Below are 24,519 nucleotides of genomic sequence, written 5' to 3' on the forward strand. Positions count from 1 at the left end.
AGAGATAAATCCACGAACCTATGGACACCTTATCTTTGACAAAGGAGGCAAGGATATACAATGGAAAAAAGACAACCTCTTTAACAAGTGGTGCTGGGAAAACTGGTCAACCACTTGTAAAAGAATGAAACTAGAACACTGTCTAACACCATACACAAAAATAAACTCAAAATGGATTAAAGATCTAAATGTAAGACCAGAAACTATAAAACTCCTAGAGGAGAACATAGGCAAAACACTCTCCGACATAAATCAAAGCAAGATCCTCTATGACCCACCTCCCAGAATATTGGAAATAAAAGCAAAACTAAACAAATGGGACCTAATGAAACTTAAAAGCTTTTGCACTACAAAGGAAACTATAAGTAAGGTGAAAAGACAGCCCTCAGATTGGGAGAAAATAATAGCAAATGAAGCAACAGACAAAGGATTAATCTCAAAAATATACAAGCAACTCCTGAAGCTCAATTCCAGAAAAATAAATGACCCAATCAAAAAATGGGCCAAAGAACTAAACAGACATTTCTCCAAAGAAGACATACAGATGGCTAACAAACACATGAAAAGATGCTCAACATCACTCATTATTAGAGAAATGCAAATCAAAACCACAATGAGGTACCATTACACGCCAGTCAGGATGGCTGCTATCCAAAAGTCTACAAGCAATAAATGCTGGAGAGGGTGTGGAGAAAAGGGAACCCTCTTACACTGTTGGTGGGAATGCAAACTAGTACAGCCGCTTTGGAAAACAGTGTGGAGATTTCTTAAAAAACTGGAAATAGAACTGCCATATGACCCAGCAATCCCACTTCTGGGCATACACACTGAGGAAACCAGATCTGAAAGAGACACGTGCACCCCAATGTTCATCGCAGCACTGTTTATAATAGCCAGGACATGGAAGCAACCTAGATGCCCATCAGCAGATGAATGGATAAGGAAGCTGTGGTACATATACACCATGGAATATTACTCAGCCATTAAAAAGAATTCATTTGAACCAGTCCTAATGAGATGGATGAAGCTGGAGCCCCTTATATAGAGTGAAGTAAGCCAGAAAGATAAAGAACATTACAGCATACTGACACATGTATATGGAATTTAGAAAGGTGATAACGATAACCCTATATGCAGAACAGAAAAAGAGACACAGAAATACAGAACAGACTTTTGAACTTTGTGGGAGAATGTGAGGGTGGGATATTTCAAAAGAACAGCATGTATACTATCTATGGTGAAACAGATCACCAGCCCAGGTGGGATGCACGAGACAAGTGCTCCGGCCTGGTGCACTGGGAAGACCCAGAGGAATCGGGTGGAGAGGGAGGTGGGAGGGGGGATCGGGATTGGGAATACATGTAAATCCATGGCTGATTCATATCAATGTATGACAAAACCCACTGGGAAAAAAAAATAATAATAATAATAAAAAATAAATAAATAAAATAAAATAAAAAAAAAAAAAGAAAATTGCAGTAACAGCTATATAATTTGACTGCAAGGACATACATGAATTAACGAGTTAACATATATATAGATGTGGGTAATACAGTAAGTTGAAACAACTGGATTTTGCTGAGTTTTGTCTTTAAAAAAATGCTCAAATTATACAGCCAAAAGATATATCCAATAAGCTTTTCATACTGATTAAATTTAAGAAAATCTGGAAGTAAATGGAAAGAAGAAAAAATAGATATTTGGAAATCAGTATTTCTGAAAAATGCTTTCCTTAGGTAAATAGAATGTATACATCTCAATATGGTTAAAAAGGTTTTTTTTAAACTGTCAAAGTTCACTTTGTTGGAAGATATGAATAATGTATCATAAATAAAGTAACATAAAAACCACCCTTAAGAAAAAAAAAAAAAAAAAGCCACCCTTAACCTCACTACTAAGAAACATTCATTATTAATATTTTGGTGGTTTTCTTTTTAGTTTTTTTCTCTCTGTACACAGACACATATGTAACTGCAAAATTATTTAAGCATGAGGAAAATGTGCATGTATAAACAGTATAAACAATACAGTGTCAGTACTAAAATACATAAATACTAAAGTTAACTTACCTTTTTCTTTAAGATTTCGAAATAGCTTTGATGATCCTTTCCAAACTGGTGGTGTTTCTGATAGCATTTGATTTAATTCCTGTTACATAAAGTATCATTATACTGATTAACAGGTAAGCCACTTATTTATAAAATAGACCAAAAATATTTAAATGCCTATGCAAAAAAAATTCTCTGCTTAGAAGACCTCAGATAATGGGTGTATTTATACTACTTTCTCTGTAGTCCATTCAACAGTAAAACCCAATATTTGACCAAAAGTGCAAAAGTAAAAATGAGTGATAAAGATGCTACATTAAATTCAATTAGAGCTACCAAAATTTTCAGATAAATGTATTAATTGGAGATATATAGGGCTTCCTAGGTGGCGCCGGTGGTAATGAATCCACCTGCCAACGCAGGAGATGTAAAAGGTGCAGGTTTGACTGCTGGGTAGGGAAGCTGCCCTGGAGTAGGGAATGGCAATGCACGTCTTGCCTGGAAAATCCCATGGACAGAGGAGCCTGGCTGGCTACAGTCCATGGGGTTGCAAAGAGTTGGACACGACTGAGCACCAGCACCACCACATATACATATTATATGTGTGTATATATGATAATCTAATTAAAATAAAACAGTGAGTTTAAGTTCTGGGGCCAGTTAGAAAAGGATGGTTCCATGAAGCCATAAGAAATGGTGTACGCCTAATGCAGGTCAGATAGGATCAGCAGGTTTCACATACTGTCTTTTCTGTAGCCAATTTGGATTTAGGCAATTCTGGGGTTGATGAAGAAACTGGGCAACAGATTATACTGGGAAAGAATGAAGAGTATTTTATAGTGACTTAAAGAATGACATCAGATGAAGTGGGAAAACAGGCTATTGAGTTATTATGGTCACTGTTGCAATTTTTTCCTAATTTTAACCTAAATATTCAGTAAAGAATACACACTCCAATAGCTGATTAGTCAGTTTTTGTTTTTTTTTAAACCAAGCAGAAGCGGGACTATTTTGGAACATTTAAACATTTGACTCATTGCTCAGATACCAAAACAATCTTGCATGTGTTGTACTTACTTGTGTTAAGAGCAACTAAGTGAAAATTATAAATAGGTTAATTGTGAAAAATTATTAAAGGATTTGGTGAGATTTGAAATAATTTGAAATTAAAAAAAAAATTACTCTGCTAAGTAACACACTGAAAAAAAACAAACAAACACTAGGAAGTGCTTCTTTTCCACATCTGATTTTTGCTACTCAAAAGTGTGGTTCCCTAAAGGCCCTGGCATCATTACCTTGCCAGACAACTTGTTAGAAATGCACAATCTCAGATCCCATCCCAGACCTACCGAACCAGAATCTACTTTTAACAACATCTATGAATGACTTTTATGTACACTCAAGTTTGAGAAGCACTTTAGATCAATCCTTTCCAATGTGTGTGCTAAGTCACTTCAGTCATGTCCAATTCTTTGTGACCTTGTGCACCATAGCCCATGTATATCAAAATGCTGTCCATGGGATTCTCAGGCAAGAATACGGGAGTGGGTTGCTGTGCCCTCCTCCAAGGGATCTTCCCCCCTTTCCCGATGTAGTTGTACCTTAAAAAGCCCTGTGACATTTATAAACCATCTTTTTCATTACAGAGCTGAGCTAGCAGACAAATAGGGAATCTCTGGGATGCCAAAAGCAGGAGAGGTATTTTTAGGGGATTTGTAGAGGCCCTGAAGTCCATCTGTGAGCCCTTGCTCTCACTTCCGCATGGCAGGTAACAGATGCCACCAGTGCTGAGCACTGCTTTAGGACAGGAGTGGCACGGAGGTCAGGATTCACAATGACTAATGATGTTTAATGTTTAAGCAACAGTCAATTCATAAAGATTTCTGTTAAAATAGGAGATTAAAAAGTATTTTGAGTACACTTTTTACACTTTCATTTATACTGTCTCTATTATATTGATATTACTTCTCTTTCTCCCTTTTAACTCTTTTCATGTATTAAACTCCATTTCTTCTACTCAGCAAAAATTTAAGACCAAAAATTCAGAGCCACCTTCTATTTGAGTTCCCTCTATGTGCTTAGCATTGGGCTAATACACACTTCATTTAATTCTAAAAATTAATTCTCATTATGCATATATTACTGAGTCTTAAAGAAGATAAGTAACTCACTCAGGATCACACAATTAGTCAATGAGTGGCCAGATCCTTACTCACTCTAAGCAGTTTATTTTTGTAATAATTTAGTTCTGTCTGGTCTAGATCATCCAACTGACACACTGATCTTTCATGTCAATTTTAGGGACTTTTAAATTTTATTAAAATTTGTATTTCCACTCAGGCTCGGACTCTCTCTCCCCACTCCCAGTGCCTATCTTAGTCTCTTAAAGGCAGTAGTATTGAAGACAGAGAATTTGATTGGCTTTTGTCCCTGGTTTCTGGGGGCAAGACTCCACATCCTTAGACCACACCAAAGTTTATGCTAAGGAGAAGAATCAGGATGGGGGCTGACCTTCAAAAACGCCTTGTGACTCAAGGGTTGAGGGTGTGAGCTAGCCTGACCTTTGGGGAGGGGGCGGGGGAGAAGGAACGGAGATTGAATTCATTTGTGTGGTCAATGATTTGGTCAATCACAGCTATGCAATGAAACTCCCAATAAAAGCTCTGGATACCAAGCTCAGCAGAGCTTTCAGGTTTGTAAACACATGGATCTTCCCAGGATGGGGCCATACCCTGATCCCTCAGAGAGAGGGCACAGAAGCTGTGTTCAGAACCCTTCTATACCTTGCTGCATGTGTCTATTTGGCTGGCCTTGATTTGTTCCCTTATAATGATAATTATAAATTGGAAATCTAAGTGTAGAATGTTTCTCAGTTCTATGAGCCTGTCTAACAAATTATTAAACTTGAGGGAAGTTGTGGAAACTATCTGAATTTGTAGCCACTTGGTCAGAAGTGTGGGTGGTCTGGGATCCCTTGAAATGCAGCTGGCATCTGAAATGAGGGCAATCTTTTGGGGGATTGGGTCTTTAAATCTGTGGGGTCTGATGCTAACTCTGGATGGTCAGTATCAGAATGAAATTGCAGTACTGCAAGTAGGGACTAAATAAATATTTGCTGGATTGAATTCATTTACCTAGAATTATAGATGCCTTTTAAAGGATTTACACAATTTTCCTGAGTACAATTTTTTAAAGTAAATACTTAATATATATGTTATAGGAAAATTAGGAAGTGCAAAAAATAAAAACAGATTGTGATCCAGGGATTAACCACAATTAAAATTTTTATTTAATCTGATTTTAATTTCATTCTTTATTTTTGTCATTCTTGTTGTAAATATTGAATAATTTTCTATGTAAAGTTTTGTAACTTACTCTTTGCACTTAATATATCATGATCATATTTTCCTGCCAAACATTCTTCATTTTCATTTTAATGGGTACACAGCAGTTCTGAAATGTAACTCTTTATATTCTTAAAAACTGTGAACCCAGAAGAGAGATTGCTTATGTGAATTATATTTAATTATATTTAATGCGTGTGGAAATAGAAATGATACTTTTCTTATTGGTCACACCCCATAGCTTGTGGAATCTTAGTTTCCTGACCAGGGATTGAACCTGTGACCTCAGCAATGAAAGTGCTGAGTCCTAACCACTTTGGTGGTTTGGACACTAAGTCATGTCCAACTCTTTGTGACCCCATGGATTTAACCTGCCAGGCTCATCTGTCCATTGGATTTCCCAGGCAAGAATATCAGAGTGGGTTGCCATTTCCTCCTCCAGGAAATCTTCCTGACCCAGGGATCAAACCTGGGTCTCCTGCATTTCAGGTGGGTTCTTTACCAACTGAGCCCCCAAGAAGCCCCCTAACCACTGTGCCACCAGGGAATTCCCAAGAAATGATATATTTTTAAAACACAAAAATACATAAGCACATATTCTATTATCTCTCAGAGTGATGATGTCATCACTCATCAGGAAGCCTCTGGGAAACTCCACTGTACCCTTGTGAGAGAATGAGAGTAACAGAACAAGCAACTTCTCAGTATTATTATGAAAATAGTCTTGACTTTATGGATGCCCCCAAAAGGTCTTTGCATGTTAAGAAAAATCAGTTTATATTACTTTGCAATGTGCTGTTTTATTCAACCCTATGTTTTTCAGGCCTATTCATGTTGATAAACATAGGTCTTATGTATTACTCATTTTAGCTCCTTTGTCTTTCATATGCCTACTTCACATTCTTTTATTAATCTTCTACTAATTGACATTTATATTGTTTCTAATTTTTTCAGGTCTCCTGGTATAAGCATGCAAATGTTTCTCTTATAAACATATCTAGAAGTAGAATTTTTGATATGCATAAGATACTGCCAAATTTCTCTCAAAAGAGAAAATACCAACTTACATTCTCACCTGGTTCCTCCTTTCTATCCTTGATAATTACTGGTATTGTTAGATTTCTGGAAGCTGACTACCTGATGGGTGTAAAACAGTATCATATAATTGGTTTAATTTGCATATCCCTGATTACTAGTGAGATTTGCATATCCCTGGTTACATACATTTATTGGCCTCTCTGGCTATGTCCATCCATTATTTTCTTATTGATTATCTTTCTTATATTGATTTACAGGAGTTCTATATAAGATACTTAGCCTTTTCTGTTAATAGGTTGCAAGCATATTCTCCCACATGTCATACCTCTTTTAAGATTGTTGACATTGTCTTTTGTGTGCCAAAATTTTCAATATTTAATTTAGCAAAATTTGCCAATAATCTCCTTTGAGTTTAGCTTTATGTATATTTATATATGTACATATCACAATGTATGTATGCATCATAAATATATATATACACATTTAATTGTGTGCATGAATATGTATACCAAGAGCTTTAACCTACCTGTTTGGAAAGTGACTTCCATGTTTTAGCAACTATAAAAAACAAACATAAAAAAGTGGATAATAAATACTTCATGTAATGTATACAAAAATCTAGTAACCATCTACATCATAACTCATGACACTGACTTTTATATCTAAAAGGCAAAGTTTTTTTTAACCTTAAGATGTGGACCTGTGTAAGTTATACATTTTGTATTTGTCTCATGTACTATAAACTATTCATAATAAATAATATCAGTGGAGTAGAAAACATATTTTCCATAATCATCATCTCACTTTGGGGATTTCTGAATTTACAAAGTAAATTAACTTACCCCAAGTTAAATGTCCTAGGGCTAAAAACACAAATAATAATATACATTAAATGTTGTTAGATGATGTTAGAATATAAAATAATAGAGAAATTATAATTTTAAGGTGTTACCTGTGATCTCTGCTGTGTTAATATCTCGGATTATAATTTGAAGGTTGGGTTTCTCTACAGTGAATGGGAAGGACAGGGCAAAGATAAAAAGAGATGAAGGAGAGAACAGGCGATGTTCTAGGAAGACTTGGCCTGTTTTCCACTCTTCTCCTCTGAGAATGTTACAGTTGAATAAAATACCAGAGGTCATTTTCTCTTTCTGATTTCTCCTCACATCCCTGAAGACCTCAAACACTATAAATCTCATAGTATTAAAATAAGTGCAGTCAACAGTGCTGTTTCTTTGCTCAGATTTGAATACTGTGACTATACAAATGCCTGTCCAAGAATTATCTCCAGGTTTGGATGTGATTAAGCCCTATAATACAGCTGTATTCAATTTAGTTCAGTTCAGTTGCACAGTCGTGTCCGACTCTTTGCAACCCCATGAATCACAGCACGCCAGCCCTCCCTGCCCATCACCAACTCCCGGAGTTTACTCAAACTCATGTCCATCGAGTCGGTGATGCCATCCAGCCATCTCATCCTCTGTCGTCCCCTTCTCCTCCTGCCCCTGATCCCTCCTAGCATCAGGGTCTTTTCAAATGAGTCAACTCTTCGCATGAGATGGCAAAAGTATTGGAATTTCAGCTTCAGCGTCAGTCCTTCCAATGAACACCCAAGGCTGATCTCCTTTAGGATGGACTGGTTGGATCTTCTTGCAGTCCAAGGGACTCTCAAGTGTCTTCTCCAACACCACAGTTCAAAACCATCAATTTTTCAGCGCTCAGCTTTCTTCACACTTCAACTCTCACATCCATACATGACCACTGGCAAAACCATAGCCTTCACTAGATGGACCTTTGTTGGCAAAGTAATATCTCTGCTTTTTAATATGCTATCTAGGTTGATCATAACTTTCCTTCCAAGGAGTAAGCGTCTTTTAATTTCATGGCTGCAGTCACCATCTGCAATGATTTTGGAGCCCAAAAAAATAAAGTCTGACACTGCTTCCACTGTCTCCCCATCTATTTCCCATGAAATGATGGGACCAGATGCCATGATCTTAGTTTTCTGAATGTTGAGCTTAGTAAATATTAACTATTTCAACTACAGCACAATAATGACAAGCAATAATTTTTCTCCATGGTCATGTGGGTTTTTCTATATAATTAACCATTGTTAATGTAAATAATATATCAAATTCAAGATTATAAGATAGATATTTCTTGCTCTGCAATTTTCTCTTTTAAGCAATGTAATAAGTCATTTTAAGATCACGAGGGAAGAACTATATTCTAAAATTTAGCAAACTGATTTCTATGAAGATAGTTTTCTTCTCTATGTAGTAACAACATCCTTTCTTTACCTGAGATAGTTAATATGGAACCCTGTAATCAAGTGATTAAAATCACAGGTCTATAAGGTAGACTTCAGCATTTAACCTTAATTATAATACTTTATACATTCATTTGATAGACATCTTCCTTTATATAGTGAACATAACAATGCAAATAATTTTATTATTCTGTTGCTTTTGAAATATAGCAGTAAAAAAGGAAGAAAAATAAATGGTACAAAAGTACATGCATATGCTCTTATGCAATGTTCAGAAGGCATTTATCAAAGAGGAAGTTAGACACTCTTGAGTTTTGTAGGGTTTATGAGATTTCCAGGGTAAATTATTCACAAAAGACATATTCATTCTGCCGGATATGTCACCATGTTCAGTATTGCTGACTTTTTTAAAAATAAAACTAAAGAGCCTTTAAGATTGTTCTTCAAAGGATTTTCTGATTTTCTAAATTCTTTATTTCAAATGAAGTTACTGCATATATAAGGTAAAGAGAGACTTCATTCTTTTGGATATATTTTATTTCTTGGGCTATAGGTTCATTATATTTTTAATACATTTATGTAAGTCTGAACTTTTTAAACAATAAATTCTTTTTTTTTTTTTATTGTCACCCTGCTTATTTTTTTTTATTATTATTATTTTTTTTTTTTCCAGTGGGTTTTGTCATCCATTAATATGAATCAGCCATGGATTTACATGTATTCCCAATCCCGATCCCCCCTCCCACCTCCCATTCTTTAAAATTAAAAAATACTTGAAGCTACATGAAAATAATTACTTATTTTAGTTCTAGATGGAAAATTTACCTTTTAGGTTCTTTTAAGTAGGTAAAATAAGAAATTTTCTTGACTTCAAACACAAAGTTATAATCAGTGATCTGATGTATATCTCAATGAACATTTATTTGAATTACAATTATTAAGCAAATGTTTACATGGCATAGCATTTTCCTGTTGATATTGCCATAAAGTTAAGGATTTTAAAAAATAATGGTTCTGAATTCAAGTGATAATGATGATGATAACATTGTCACCTAGCAAAGCTTATTCAGTGCCTACTGTATATTGGTATTACACTAAACAGAAGTGATATCATTCATCCTCAAAAAACCTCCCAAGACTTTTTGTTACTTTCACTTTTATAAATGAAGAAACAGAAGACTAAATAATTTACTCAGGTTCTCAAAGCTCATAAAAATTGCCAAGGTCTAAATACAAGTTTGTCTAATTTTAATATGCTACTTTGATATATATATGATTTAATATTCTGTCTCTGAAGCATATTTTCTTTTTTGAGGTAAATATTTCTTTTTAAAGCCCTATACTTTAAAAAAAGGTTTTTGCAAATATCTTGATCTTCACAGTTATCATTTTTAATTACATCTTAGAAGTACTGATTAGATATTAACTGAAGTTGACAGAGAAGGAAAAATATCATATGACATATATGTCTTATACGTGGAATCTAAAAAGAAATGATACAAATGAACTACTTACAAAACAAAAAGAGTCACAGACTTAGGGAATGAACTTATGGTTGCCAATACACACTGTTGTTCTGTTTAAAATGGATAACCAACAAGGTCCTATGTATTGCACATGGAACTCTGTTCAATGTTATATGTCAGCCTGGATGGGAGGGGAGTTTGGGGGAGACTGGATACATGTCTATGTATGGCTGAGGCCCTTTACCGTCCACCCCATCACAGCATTGTGAATCAGTTATACCCCAATACAAAATACAAAATTAATTAATTAATTAAATTAAAAAAATAAACTGATGTTAATTTGAGTTTCTTGCTTAAAGAAAACAACTGACAATATTTGTTGTCAATAATAACATCTGAGATTTCAAGTGAAAATTAAAATTTTGGAAAGCTTGTATACACCATGCATCTGACAGCTTTCCAAAAAGCAAAGACTTTTCTGATAAGATTCTGATGGTATTAGTGAGTGTGATTTTTAAAAAATATTGTACAATGAAATATGACAACATTTGACAGATCGGTGTAATTTAATGAACCAATATTTTCCAGCTGATAGTACAAAATTATATCAATATAAAGCAAAATGAGCCATTCAAAAATGCAATGTAGGTCAATGGATTTTAACAAAACAGATGACAAAAATTCAGAGTCCACATTGCAAGTAAACTTTAAGAAACTACCAGCAGCCAAGTATTGATATAATACCAAAGAAGAATATCTATGATTATTTGAAAAGGCTTTTGTAATACCCTTCCCTTTTCCTCCTTCTGTATCTGTTAGGGAGATTTTGTCCATATGTCAATACTTTCTGAAAACAAACTTTGCAACAAATTGAACACAAAGGCAGATATAAGAATCCAGATGTCTTCTATTAAGTCAGACATTAAAGTGATTTTGTAAGAAAGTACATAATGCCAAAAAGTTTGAGAACCACTGCCCTAACACATGGAAGGGTGAGAAACAATCAATCTACATTTACACTGCAGGAGCCATGACAATATTCAGAAGAGATACAGGAAGAATTCTTGTCCAAGTCTAACTGCAAAATCAGTCCTCTGAGTTTTTCTGTCCAGGCTGGATATAAGAACTGATTTGGCAGAATAAGAACCTTTATCAAGAATATTAAAAATAAGGTGGGTGTTTATTCTGATGTACTGAGAAAGAGGGAACAAATGAAAATTTCTGAAAAGAGAAAAGATACCAGTAGGGGTTTATAAGAAGTATTAATCTGGTAACATCGTATCTTTTGATACACAGTATCAAAACATCAAAGCATAGTGTTGTTTGAAGTACCACATTACTTGGTTAGTTGTTTTGAAAAACTTACACTGCTCCACAATTTTAAAAAATAGAGATAAGAAAAAATGTTATATGTTGAGATAAACTTGAGAAATATACTTACTTTTGGGCTCGTCTGTTGTAACAGCCAAAATAAAATCATACGGAGTCATGAACAATTGCCCTTCACATTCTATAGAAGCAAACAAACGAAATCGCCTTTCCCGAGATGTAGCATAGAGGTCCAGGTCTTCGACTTCCGTTCTGCCAACAGCAACCTGAAGTTAAGAAAGCAAATTAAGTCTGGACTGTGTGAAGTGACACCTCCTTCTAGAAGATACATGTCTTCAATTATGTTGATAGGGAATTAACAGAGCAAAAGAAAAAAGGTGAAAATATATAACCATAAACAAATATCCACATGAATAAAATGAATTAATGTTCAAAAGATCCTACTATGATTATCATTCAGATTCTGAAGACTTTACACTGGCTCTTTGAAGGACTTGTGATTTCTTTCTTTAGCTTCAGTCTCGGAGAACATTAAATTTCTGAGCTAGTAGTTTCTTCAGAAGGAACACCAACACTTGCTGAATGCCTACTATGTACTCTCTATACAGGCCTACTTATTTAATTAGAACTCTTTTTACTGTAGTCTATTAATTTTCTAAAAGAAGAAAAGGAAACCCTGATAGGCTGTTCACGGCAACCATTAAGGAAACCATTTAGTGGTAGAGTTTAGATTTGTGCTGAAGTTGCTAACTCTAGATCACTACGGTAGAGTTACCACCAATGATCACTCTGAATTCTACCCAAGGTTAAAATAAGCAGAAAGAGGAGTGTGTATGGGGAGAAGGGAATCTCTTTTGTTTTCCTTAATTTTAAAATCTTTCCTTGTAGATAAATAATTTCTATTTATTTTCTTTGAACTGTAACAAAATTGTTAATGCTTTTTTTCCTGATTCCAAAAGCAATGCATAGGTACAGTATATAATTCAGAAGACAGAATTGAAAAACTTATAGATATAATTGTTTATGGTTTTTTTGCCAAAAAATCAGGGTTATACTATACTGTCTGGTTATCTGATTCTTTTTACTAATTAATATATCATTTTTCCATGTGACTAAATAGTCCAGTAGACCATTTTTAGTAACTATGCAATATTTCATAGTAAATGTTTGTTGCTTAACTTAATTAATTAACTAATTCCACATGGTTGAATATTTAGGTAATTCATAGTATTTCACTACTATAAAACAATGTTATTAATATAATGGCCAGCCTTGAAAATATTTAGATAATATCTATAAATAGTTCCTTGGGATTAATTCCTGGGAGTAAACTTGATTGGTCAAACACAGTCATTTCATACACATTATCAAGATGCTTCCGGGAAGCTTATGGCAATTTACATGGTTAATAACAATAAAAAATTATACCTTTGTACATTTCACACAAAACATTTTATATCAGAAAAAATTCTTATTTAGGATGACAAACTTAATCTCCTTATTGCCTCTTCTAAGTCATTATGCAAACTGTGTACAAACTTAAAATTATTTAAACATCTACTATTTTGAGAAGTTGTATCAAAACAGACCATAAGAACTTTCAGTAAGAAAACTACATTTTATATTTCTAAGTTACACCTTATGAAATGAAAAGCCAGGCAAATTATTAATCTTTTTTCTACTACTCTGAAGACTAAGACTTTTTAAAACATAATGGAAATAGTCAAATAAAAAAGTTTTTGATGCCTTTTTTAAATGGCCTGTATAACAGGTAGAATCTAGTCTCAGCTCTTAACGAATACATGATCTACATAGGTGGACAAAACGCTAGCTGGAGGGACAAAAGGTACAAACATGGAAAAGAGTAACTCAGAGTAAGGAGAAGAAAAGCACAATAGACTGAGGTTATTTAGAAGGCTTTAAGAAGACTTCCCTAGTGGCTAGGACGGTAAAGAGTCTGCCTGCAATGTGGGAGACCAGGATTTGATCCCTGAGTTGGGAAGATCGCATGGAGAGCACAGCAACCCACTCCAGTACTCTTGCCTGGAGAATCCCACGGACAGAGGAGCCTGGCAGGCTACAGTCTATGGGGTCGCAAGAGTAGGACACGACTGAGCAACTAAGCGCACATGGGTACATGGGTAAGGAGTCACTCAATCACTCAAGGTCAATAATGAGCAATAATTTCCCTGAATGCTCCTCAGGGATCCATCTACCATCTTAAGTCCCTTCTACACCTATATCTCAGGGGCTTTCTCTTCCTCGCTGGGCAGGGAAACCAATCTTGTCTGTGACCATAGTTTACTCTCCTGTTTTCTTCTTGCTAAGCCATTTCCTTGGGCCAAGGTGGCCCCCGTCAACCATGACTCATCTCCAGTGAATTTCCTGGAGGACCACTTGATGTGGGGCACTCACTGCTTCTGCACCATAATCTGAAGTCATGCTTCACTCCAACACCCGGAACCACAATTTTTGCCTATTTCCTGTGACCTAATATGCATTTTATGTGTGACTTCTGCCCTTACCTGCTACCATTACTGCTCACGGGGTGCCTGTTGCTTTCTCATCAAACTATCCCTCCTTAGGCCTGGTCCCAGCACACCAAGCCTGCTTGACTGCTGCAGCTGGCAATTTGATCTACCTATGAACTAGTGCTGACGACTCCTCCTTTTCCTTAACTTCTACCAACAATCAATTAACAAAGCCTGTTGTTCTCCCTCTAATTTCTCATATCCACCCACTGCTGCTACCTTTGTTTAAGCAATCACTGCTGCTGCTGCTGCTAAGTCACTTCAGTCGTGTCCGACTCTGTGCGACCCCGTAGACGGCAGCCCACCAGGCTCTGCTGTCCCTGGGATTCTCCAGGCAAGAACACTGGAGTGGGTTGCCATTTCCTTCTTCAATGCACAAAAGTGAAAAGTGAAAAGTGAAGTCGCTCAGTCGTGTCCGACTCTTCGCGAGCCCATGGACTGCAGCCTACCAGGTTCCTCCATCCATGGGATTTTCCAGGCAAGAGTGCTGGAGTGGGTGACATTGCCTTCTCCGAAGCAATCACTACTTCCCTAAAATTTTAGTCATGGCCTGTGGTTTTCGCCTCTTTTCCATCCTATGTTGAAAGAAAGAAAAAAAAAACACACAGAACTGTGGAACAATTTGTATTCTTTAAACACAAGAAACAGTTTCAGAAGAAATCTGAGTTAAACGTTTTCATTAAAACATCACAGTATGTATGAGTTCTACCTCTTGTTGCCTTAGCAAAAGTATCTGTCATTTTTTATAATGGCACTAGGTGCCTACTGGTCTATTTATCACCTTAAAAGAAGGTGTGGGGAGGAGTTTGGAAATGGTTTGTGCCCCCAGACAAATACACATGTTTATAAATATATATTTACATCCCTAACAGGGCTATGTATATATATACACACACATATTTGGTATATGTATATATATATGGCATATATATATATATATCCTAAAGGGGGAGAATATGATTTACATATAAAAAAGATAACCAGAGCCTGAGTGCTTAAAAGGGCCTCCAGCTACTGCAGTTGTGTAGGTTCCTCCATCACCTCTGCTCAATAAATCACATGGTGTAAATATACACATTGTTGTTCAGTCACTAAGTTGTGTCCAACTCTGCCACCCCATGGACTGCAGTACGACAGGGTTCCCTGTCCTTCACCATCTCCTGGAGCTTGCTCCAAACTCATGTCCATTGAGTCGGTGATGCCATCCAACCATCTCATCCTCTGCCTCCCCCTTCTTCTCCTGCCCTCAATCTTTCCCAGCATCAGGATCTTTTCCAATGAGTCACTTCTTGGCATCAGGTGGCCAAAGTATTAGAGTTTCAGCTTCAGCATCAGTCCTTCCAATGAATATTCAGAGTTGATTTCCTCTAGGATTGCCTAGTTGGATCTCCTTGCAGTCCAAGGGACTCTCAAGAGTCTTCTCCAACACCACAATTTAAAAGCAACAATTATTTGTCATTCAGCCTTCCTTATGGTCCAACTCTCACATCTGTACATGACTACTGGAAAAACCACAGCTTTGACTAGATGGACCTTTGATGGCAAAGTGATGTCTCTGCTTTTTAATACTCTGTCTAGGTTTGTCATAGCTTTTCTTCCAAAGAGCAAATGTCTTTTAATTTCATGGCTGCAGTCACCATCTGCAGTGATTTTGGAGCCCAATAAAATAAAATCTGTCACTGTTTTCACTTTTTCCTCATCTTTTTGCCGTGAAGTTGGCACTGCTCAAATGAACCACAGATTGGTAGTAAGTAAAAGACAATTTTCTCATGCGATCACAGTAAACCGGCCTGATCCTAGAGCATTCTAGTTATCATTAGCTGGTAGGACTGGGCTCATCTGGCTGGAGGATCTGATGGGACAGAGAGCAAAACAGAAAATCAATACTTGGGTCGGTTTTTATACTTTCTGTTCACTTCCACTGACTGATTTGTCTCTTCATACTCAAGTACCATAATGCTTTAATTGCTATAGCTTTTGATTATGTTTTTGACTTTAGGTAAAGCAAAGCTCCATATGACTGTCAATCTTTTAAAAATATTTTTGCTGACTGCTATACAATTTCTTCTTCTATGTGAGCTTTGAAATTAATCTATCAGGTTCTATTTTTAAAATTCCATGGATACTTTGGGAGTACACTGAGTTTTGGTGCAATTTAGGATGACTTGACTATAACAAAAAAGAAGCAGATTCACAGATACAGGGAACAAACTAGTGGTTACCAGTGGGGAGAGAGAGGGAAGGCACAGTATAGAGGCGGTGGAGTGTGAGATACAAACTCTTGGATGTAAGATAAGTTACAAGGATGCACAATACAATACAACATAGGGAATACAGCCAATATTTTGCTATAACAGTAAATGGAGTGTAACCTTTAAAAATTGTATAAAAAATTTAAATTTTTTTTCAAAATTGCCTTTTCATTTTACAGCTGCTAGGAAGTTGCATTTTACACTTTTTATGAAATTATTTCATGGGATTTGCTTAACATTCTTTTCAAGTTTGCTGAAAATGTTTAGGGAATCTTCTTTCTAGCTCTAAAAAAACATGCTATCTTTTATTTTACTGAGAAATTGTAAAACATTCTACATTCGAGTTCTACAATCTCAGTGTTGTTACTTACAAAAATAGAATGTATACATGTGTATATATATATGCGGAAATAAAATTTTCAAACATACCTGTAAAATAAGTCATAATTTAGTCATAAAAATAAATAATGATCATTTCCAGGTAACTGTGGATCCTCTAAGTCATGCCAACATAAGACAAGTAGTTTAAGAAATGGTAGAAATGATAAAAGTTACATTTTAAAATTACCTCAATTTCCCAAAAGAAATTAAAAAATACTGTGTCAATGCAATTATTTTCTCTGGAATTTCCAAGCTCAGACCTTTGCAACTAGTACTTGGATGTTACTTCTTAAGGTACTGAAACGAGGGCCTTCAGGCCACATCATTATCCTTCCTGTGAATAACAGAAAGCAAAGGTTCACTGCCAAGGCACCGGCTCATGTTACTTCAGGTCAGCAATTCGAAAATTTACTCTGTAGTAAGGTCTGGTTTTCCCAGGGAGGCAAGATTAAATGCCAGATAAAGGATTCACTACTTAACAATTAGAGAAAATGATGCCTACAAGCTGATAATACCCTAAAGAGGTAACTTGAAACAATTATATCAATTATCTAAACACCACATAATGCATTACCTTTTAGCAGCTGAGAAAAGGAGACCCGAGAACAAAGGATGGAAGAAGGAAAAATAAAAACCATTTGTACTGAGCAAAATTATTTCAATTACTCATGCTTAGTAGTTTATTTTTTAAATGTTTTATTAAATAGAATCACTACTAATTTTTTAAAGTAAACAGTGTTTAAAGCATGCATTTGACTTCATATAGCATGCTGATCATTCGGTTGAGGCCCTACCTGATATTGGCAACTGTAGCAACATTTTTATAAAACATTAAAGAGCAAATACCATTTGAATTTAGATCTTTATTTTATATTTTCTGGGCAAGAATCTTATGAGATGCGCATGAGATTCTATTCACGTTTATTTTTATTCTAGCTAAAAAGATGTTCATGGAAGTACTACATTTGGCTTTCTCAAATGGCTTCAGGCTGATTTAAAAGCTTCTAAGAAGATAAAAGGGGTAACATTTTCTTTGCTTGTTGGGTGGTCGAAAGGTTAAACATCAAATTCTCAGTGTGGGAAAATCCCAAAGTCCTCTAAGAGAAATGTTTTGCTGCTTGGTAAACGTGTCCATTTGGAAATACACACAACTGAAGATCAATCAAGAAGCACTTCCCTGGCAGAGATCACATTGGGAAAAAAAAGTAACTGACCACTTATTTTAAAGTTTCCACTTGCTCTGTTACGTTAGCTTATATATTACAGGATTCTTTACAAGTTTACAAAGTACCTGCGTATATATCATCTTATCATTTGATAGGACAGTAGGTGAACATATCTCTGAAGCGGCAGTAGTCACGCTAGTTTGATACATACATCTCACCTCTTCCTGCTCTTCTAGGGCCTGCTCCAGCAGGCCCCCCCCCCCCCCTGCCTTTCCTGCTTCACTGTTTCCCCTCTTCCATGCCCATAGAGTGCTTCCCTTCAGCGCACACACATTTCTCCCATCTTGGAAGCTTTCCGGCCCACCTCTCCATCCAGCTTGTCACACTGGGTTTCCTGTTTCAGCAAGTTCTCCCCTTCACCACTCCGCTAACGCTGCTTGTCAAGGTCACTGATGACCTCCATGTTGCTAAATCCAGAGGTCAATTCTCAGTCTTCATCTTACAGCGTCTGACCCAGTTGATAACTCTCTTTCCCTTGCAATAATTTTTCCTGTCCAAGTCCACCCATTCCTCATCTCCCTCCTATTACCCAGGCAGTTCCTTCTTGGTACTTTTGTTGATACTGCCCTAGGCCAGTCCTTGGACTTCCTCTCTTTGAATCTATACTCACCTCCTTAATCATCTCATCTAGCCTTTACAGATTATAAATATACTGACAAATCCAAAATTTCCATCTCCAGCCTTCTGTGATAATATAAATTCCATGAAGGCAGGAATTTTTGTCTGAGTGGTATACTTCTGCTTCCCCAGTGCCTAGAAGAGTCTCTGGCTTGGAGCAAGCTCTCAAATATTTGTTGAATAAATGAATGAATGAATATGGTTATAAAACTTACTGTAATTGGTAAATAAGGATTCCCTTAAAAATTAAAACATAATATTAAAAAACCAATAATTACCTGGTGCTAACAGTGTAGCTGACCTCAGAAAATGTGGAATGGGGAAGGTGATACAGAAAAAGATGTTCAATGATGCGTCTTTTTTTGGAATGGTAAATTTTCTGATACCAATTTATATCAAATTGCAGATGTATATATTAAAATATACACAGTTTGTTAAAGTGATATGTAACCACTTGGAGACTAGAAATAGGATGTATAACTTTCAAACCACCAGAAGAGAAAAGATAAAGGAAGAAAAGACCAATCTAACACCAGGTGATAAGGGGAAAGAGAGAATAACACATACACATAATACAGCAAAAACACATGCAAACATGTCTACAATTATAATAAAAAAAAGATTGGGTTAAACTCCCCCATTAAAATGAGCAATTCTCATATTGTGTTTCTTTAAAAAACTATTAAATGTTCCTTACAGGAGTAAAACATTACCAAGAGTGTTTGAAAAAACATAGAATTAAGAACCAAAAGCAGTAAATGGGACAAAGAAAGATTCACCAGGAAGGTACCACACACATGAACAAAACAGCTTAAAATTATATGGTGAAAAAACTGTTAAAAGAATGCAATCTGATCAACTCACAACCATGGCTGAGATATCAACACTTCTTTACTAGAAATGGATAGGTCAAGTGGAGAAACAAGAAAAAGGATCTGAGTAACAAAACAAAGAAGGTGCTCATTAATTTTGATTTTAGTAAACAGAGAATTTATAAACTGTTTATTAGTCATCATGAAAACATCAATAAGATAAAACTGTGAAAGTTATATAGGTTTAATGAAATATTCATACAGTAGAGCATTATACAGGAATGGAAATGAACTAGGAGTACATGTGTCAAGATGGATAAACTTCTTAAACATTAACTTAAAGGACTAATTATAAAAAGGTAGGTACTGTTTACATAAAATGTTTTAGTTGCAAAATAAGTGTATACTATTCAGAGATACATCCATTTGCAATAAAACTATGAAAACTTATGGGAATGCTAAAATGGCTATCTCTGTGGGGAAGAGAGGATCATGACAAGAGAAGGTACATATGCTGGTAGTTTATTCTGTAAACTGCTAGTACATACACAGCTAATATGCACTATAGTATTACTGTCTATTTAAAAGTTGGATATGTTCCATTTTAAAAAACAAATTCTTTCAAGGGTTATTCCCTGATGCATATGGGAAAATGCTAAAAGACTAAAAGGAAAAAGGCCACTTTAGAAAATTTAAGATACGCTGTTATATAAACAATGATTGGATTAAAAAAAGAAATAAAAACTGAGACTATAAGCTTTTTGAAAATAAATGACACTTAGGAATTTACAAAGAGCCCCCTGTATAATTTGGTCAATGCCATTATTGACATAAAAAAATTCATCTATGCATTTACTATAAGAATAATTAAGAATTTAAAATAAATGAACTAAGTATTTATTTACACAGAAGCTAAAAAAGAGGATAAGAACTCAAGAAGTTAAAAAAGAAGATAAGATAAATTTGATGAAAATAGAAGGGAATAGATGATAAAGATAAAAGAAATAAACTCCCCCAATGAAACAGTAAACACAAAAAGTGGCATTTGAAAAGATGTAATAAAACACAAACCTCTATCAAGTCTGATTTTTAAAAAGAACTGAAAATGGAATAAACATTAAACTTGAATTATGACACATCCACAGTTTGGAAGAGCATCCAAATATAAGAAGAAGAGACCTATAATATATTGATCTCTCAATATAATATCAGTTTAAAAGGCAAGAACAATATGTACAGTATGGTCACACTTGTGCTAAAAAGGAAATAATATGTGTTTAGTTTACAGGCCTGTGAAATACATTTTTAAAAGCACTGAGGGCAGAAAAGCATTTGTGACCTATGAAGCAGAAACAGGATTTAATAGTTTGGCATATCCTAAAAATCAGTCAATAAAAAATAAAAGTTGGCAAAGGATATTAATGTGCAATCCCCAGGAAACTATAAACAAACAAAAAATTCTCCACCTCACTAATAACTAGAGAAGTGGAAATTATAACAATCATGGTGAATCATTTTTCATACTCAAACTGGGAAAACAGTTAAATTTGACAAAGTGAAAGGGGACACTGGAAGCCCATTATTTATTGCTGGCAAAAGTATATTTTAGTATAACCATTTTGAAGAACAACTTGATAGAATCTATTAAAATATAATAGCTATGGACCCAGCAACTTAACATTTGCATCTACAAAGAACCCTGGATATTCACTATAGCACAGTTAACAGTGAAAAAATAGAAACAATCAAAATTCCCATCAGTAGAACAATGGTTAAATAAACAATGGCACAGCACTGGAGTGGTCTGTGGTCATTTGAAAAGGATTCGATTTGGTAGGCCTAGGGGTGGTTTTATGGTAAGAGCCACAAGACACATAGCAGAGTGAGAAAAAGCAAGTTACAGAAGAGTGGGTAAAAAATAAAAAGATAAAATCAAAAAAAGCTCATTCTTAAAAGAAACATAAATCATTTATATATGACATATATTATAGATACATACACATATACACACACATACATAGACATATTCTTATAGAAAGAAAAATTGTGGAGTGGTGTATTATTTTTAAAAAAGCAAACAGAACATATATTAACTCCAAAAGAATTAGCTTAGTCCAGCATCTAGGGAAGACTTAGTCAGGGCCACACAGGCAGGAAATGAGTCTGAGATCAAAACTCAGGTGTTAGGACACCCAACTGAGTGTTCCTCCACATTACACAACTTGGTACACTGAAATACAAGGGCACAGATTTTACAATCCTCCAGGCCTATGTTCTAATGCCAGTTTCAACACTTCCTAATTAGGTAAACATGGGAAAAAGAGATTTCTAAACTTTAGCATTTTCACTGTAAAATGGACAAATTAAGACTAACTCTGCTGGCTTCCCTGGTGGCTCAGTCAGTAAAAAGTCCATCTGCAATGCAGGAGACCCAGGTTCAATCCCTGGATTGGGAAGATTCCCTGGAGAAGGAAATGGCAACCCACTCCAGTATTCTTGACTGAAGAATCTCATGGACAGAGGAGCTTGGCGGGCTACAGTCCATGGGGTAGCAAAGAATCAGACATGACTGAGCGACGAAACAGCAAACATTAACCACAAAGTGTAAACATTACATGAAAATTAAATGAGGACACTTCCATCTCCTCTGGTCAATAAAATCAGTTTACGAAGAGTATCCTGTTAATCAGCAGGGTCCAGAAATAGTTGTTGACACCTCAGCTCCACACATATATTTGCCATCTCGGTACCTTCCTGTCACTCTAAATTGGGAGTCCTCTAAATACGTCCATGGTGACCAAACAATTCCAATTGCCTGACATTTCCTTGTGCTCCCATCTGCTTCATGTGCTATGACCTTTCTCTCAATCATCCTGACTCAGCTCCAAACATCTAGAGTATGCAATATGTGGATATTGCATATGTGGTATTTATGCAACACCACATATTCTACTGATTTCTTGAGAGTGACAGCTGACCCTCAATGACAAAACCTCTGGCTATGCAGAGAGCCATTGTCTTTGGAGCCTGATTACATAATCACTCTAGTTTTTCTAGATTACAGCTGAAAGAAACAAACCCACCATACCATTAATAGTCGGCTATTTTTCCTTAAATAAGTCACCTTGAACTTACCTGCAGCTACAACAAAATAGCAGAGATTGGATGGCTTAGTGACAGAATTTATTTTGTCACAGTTCTGGAAGCCAGAAGTCCAAGATCAAGGTGCCAGGACAGACGTGGTATGATCTCTCTCTCTGGCTTGTAGACTGCCACGTTCTTCCTACGTCCCCACATGGCCCTTCTGCAGGGTGTGGGCACAGAGAGAGAGGGCAAGCTCTCTGGTGCCTCTGCTCACACTAATCCTATCAGATCAGGAGTCCACTCTCCTGACCTCATTTAACCTTAATTACTCCCTTGGAGGTCCCACATACTAATACAGCCCTAATCGAGGGGTTATGGCTTCAGCATATGAATTTTGGGGAGATACATACCATTCAGTTCAGAACACCAACCCCAGAGCAGCTCTTCTGCCTTGTCCTTTACTCACGTATATAGTCCTTTAAAATGTTCTTTTATAGGCCATTCCCATCAAGTTGGCAATTTACTCTCTGGAAGAACTTGAATATTTGGAAATTTAACTATGTTCCCTCTCTTCTGGATAATTTATAAACAACCAAACAAAAAACATTAAATAAAATCAGTCTCAGACTCCTCAACCTACCTGTACCCCAGTGGGGGTGAGGGTGGGGAGATCCCTGCTTGCTAGCTACAACTTGAGATTTCCAGCCCAACTAGCCTTGGCCTGTATGCATCCCAGCTGGGGGTGGGGGTGGGGGTAGGGGGTGGGGGCAGGCATTTCCGGTCCAAGATTCCCTGTCTGCCAACACTGGCCCAGTGGTACCCCAGCAGGAGGCTTCCAGGCTGCCAGTCCCAGCTTGTGGTTCTTTCTCTGCCAGCCTCGGCCCAGCAACTTGGACAAACTCTAGCAGTGAACACACCTCTTCCAACGAGGCCTGATTCCCACCAAGGGAGGGGGCTACTGCTGCCCTTCCAACTTTGTTCCTTCCTTGGGTACCCTCTCAGCCCAAGGGTATTCTTTATAATCCCGATTCCTTCTTAGTAGCTAATCCCCTATAAATGGTTAATATTTCTTTATACTGAGCCTTAACTGTTCAAGTTACCATGTGGCTTTTGTTTCTGACTGCTGAAATTATTATTGAAAAGGATAAACAAGTTTTAAAATGATGTAGTTTGGGTAGTTTATTCCCATTACACTGGCATTCAATTTTTTCGAAGAACTTAAATGTTACCTGAATTTAACAGAAAGGAAAGCAGAAAAGGCATTATCTGGGACAAAGTTTATAAAACTACTGCCTTCATTTATAAAACATTTAAAAATTAAGTTTGGAGAGGATTAAGGGATGAGAACAAAATTAAAGCAACTACTAATAATAAACCAATAAAGTATTCAGTTCAGTTCAGTTGCTCAGTCATGTCCAACTCTTTGTGACCCATGGACTGCAGCATGCCAGGCTTTCCTGTGCATCACCAACTCCCAAAGCCTGCTCAAACTCACGTCCATTGAGTCAGTGATGCCATCCAACCATCTCATTCTCTATCATCCCCTTCTCCTTCTGCCTTCAATCTTTCCCAGCATCAGGGTCTTTTCAAATAAGTCAGTTCTTCATATCAGGTGGCCAAAGTTTTAGAGTTTCAGCTTCAGCATCAGTCCTTCCAATGAATATTCAGGACTGATTTCCTTTAGGATGGACTGGTTGGATCTCCCTGCAGTCCAAGGGACTCTCAAGAGTCTTCTCCAACATCACAGTTCAAAAGCATCAATTCTTTGGTGCTCAGCTTTCTTTATAGTTCAACTCTCACATCCATACATGACTACTGGAAAAACCATAGCTTTGGCTAGACAGACCTTTGCTGGCAAAGTAATGTCTCTGCTTTTTAAAATGCTGTCTAAGTTGGTCACAGCTTTCCTTCCAAGGAGTAAGCATCTTTTAATTTCATGAGTGCAGTCACCATCTGCAGTGATCTTGGAGCCCAAGCAAATAAAGTCTCTCACCATTTCCATTTTTTCCCCATCTATTTGCCATGAAGTGATGGGACTGGATGCCATGATCTTAGTTTTCTGAATGTGGAGTTTTAAGCCAACTTTTTCACTCTCGTCTTTTGCTTTCATCAAGAGGTTCT

The 24,519-nt window shown here is 36.4% G+C and overlaps 1 protein-coding gene across 3 annotated transcripts in view; it reads right to left on the reverse strand.

Moving 5' to 3' along the window:
- Positions 1-24,519, reverse strand: part of MICU3 (mitochondrial calcium uptake family member 3) — an 83,749-nt gene that overhangs the window by 48,507 nt on the left and 10,723 nt on the right. For all 3 annotated transcript variants that reach the window (XM_061134947.1, XM_061134946.1, XM_061134944.1), the window contains exons 2-4: positions 11,607-11,760; positions 6,957-6,988; positions 2,070-2,148 (exon numbers count right to left, since the gene is read on the reverse strand). In XM_061134947.1, coding sequence (XP_060990930.1) covers positions 2,070-2,148; positions 6,957-6,988; positions 11,607-11,760 — 265 coding nt within the window. The remainder of the gene's footprint in view (positions 1-2,069; positions 2,149-6,956; positions 6,989-11,606; positions 11,761-24,519) is intronic.

Source organism: Dama dama, chromosome 32 (assembly GCF_033118175.1).
Source record: "Dama dama isolate Ldn47 chromosome 32, ASM3311817v1, whole genome shotgun sequence".
Classification (NCBI taxonomy): domain Eukaryota; kingdom Metazoa; phylum Chordata; class Mammalia; order Artiodactyla; family Cervidae; genus Dama; species Dama dama.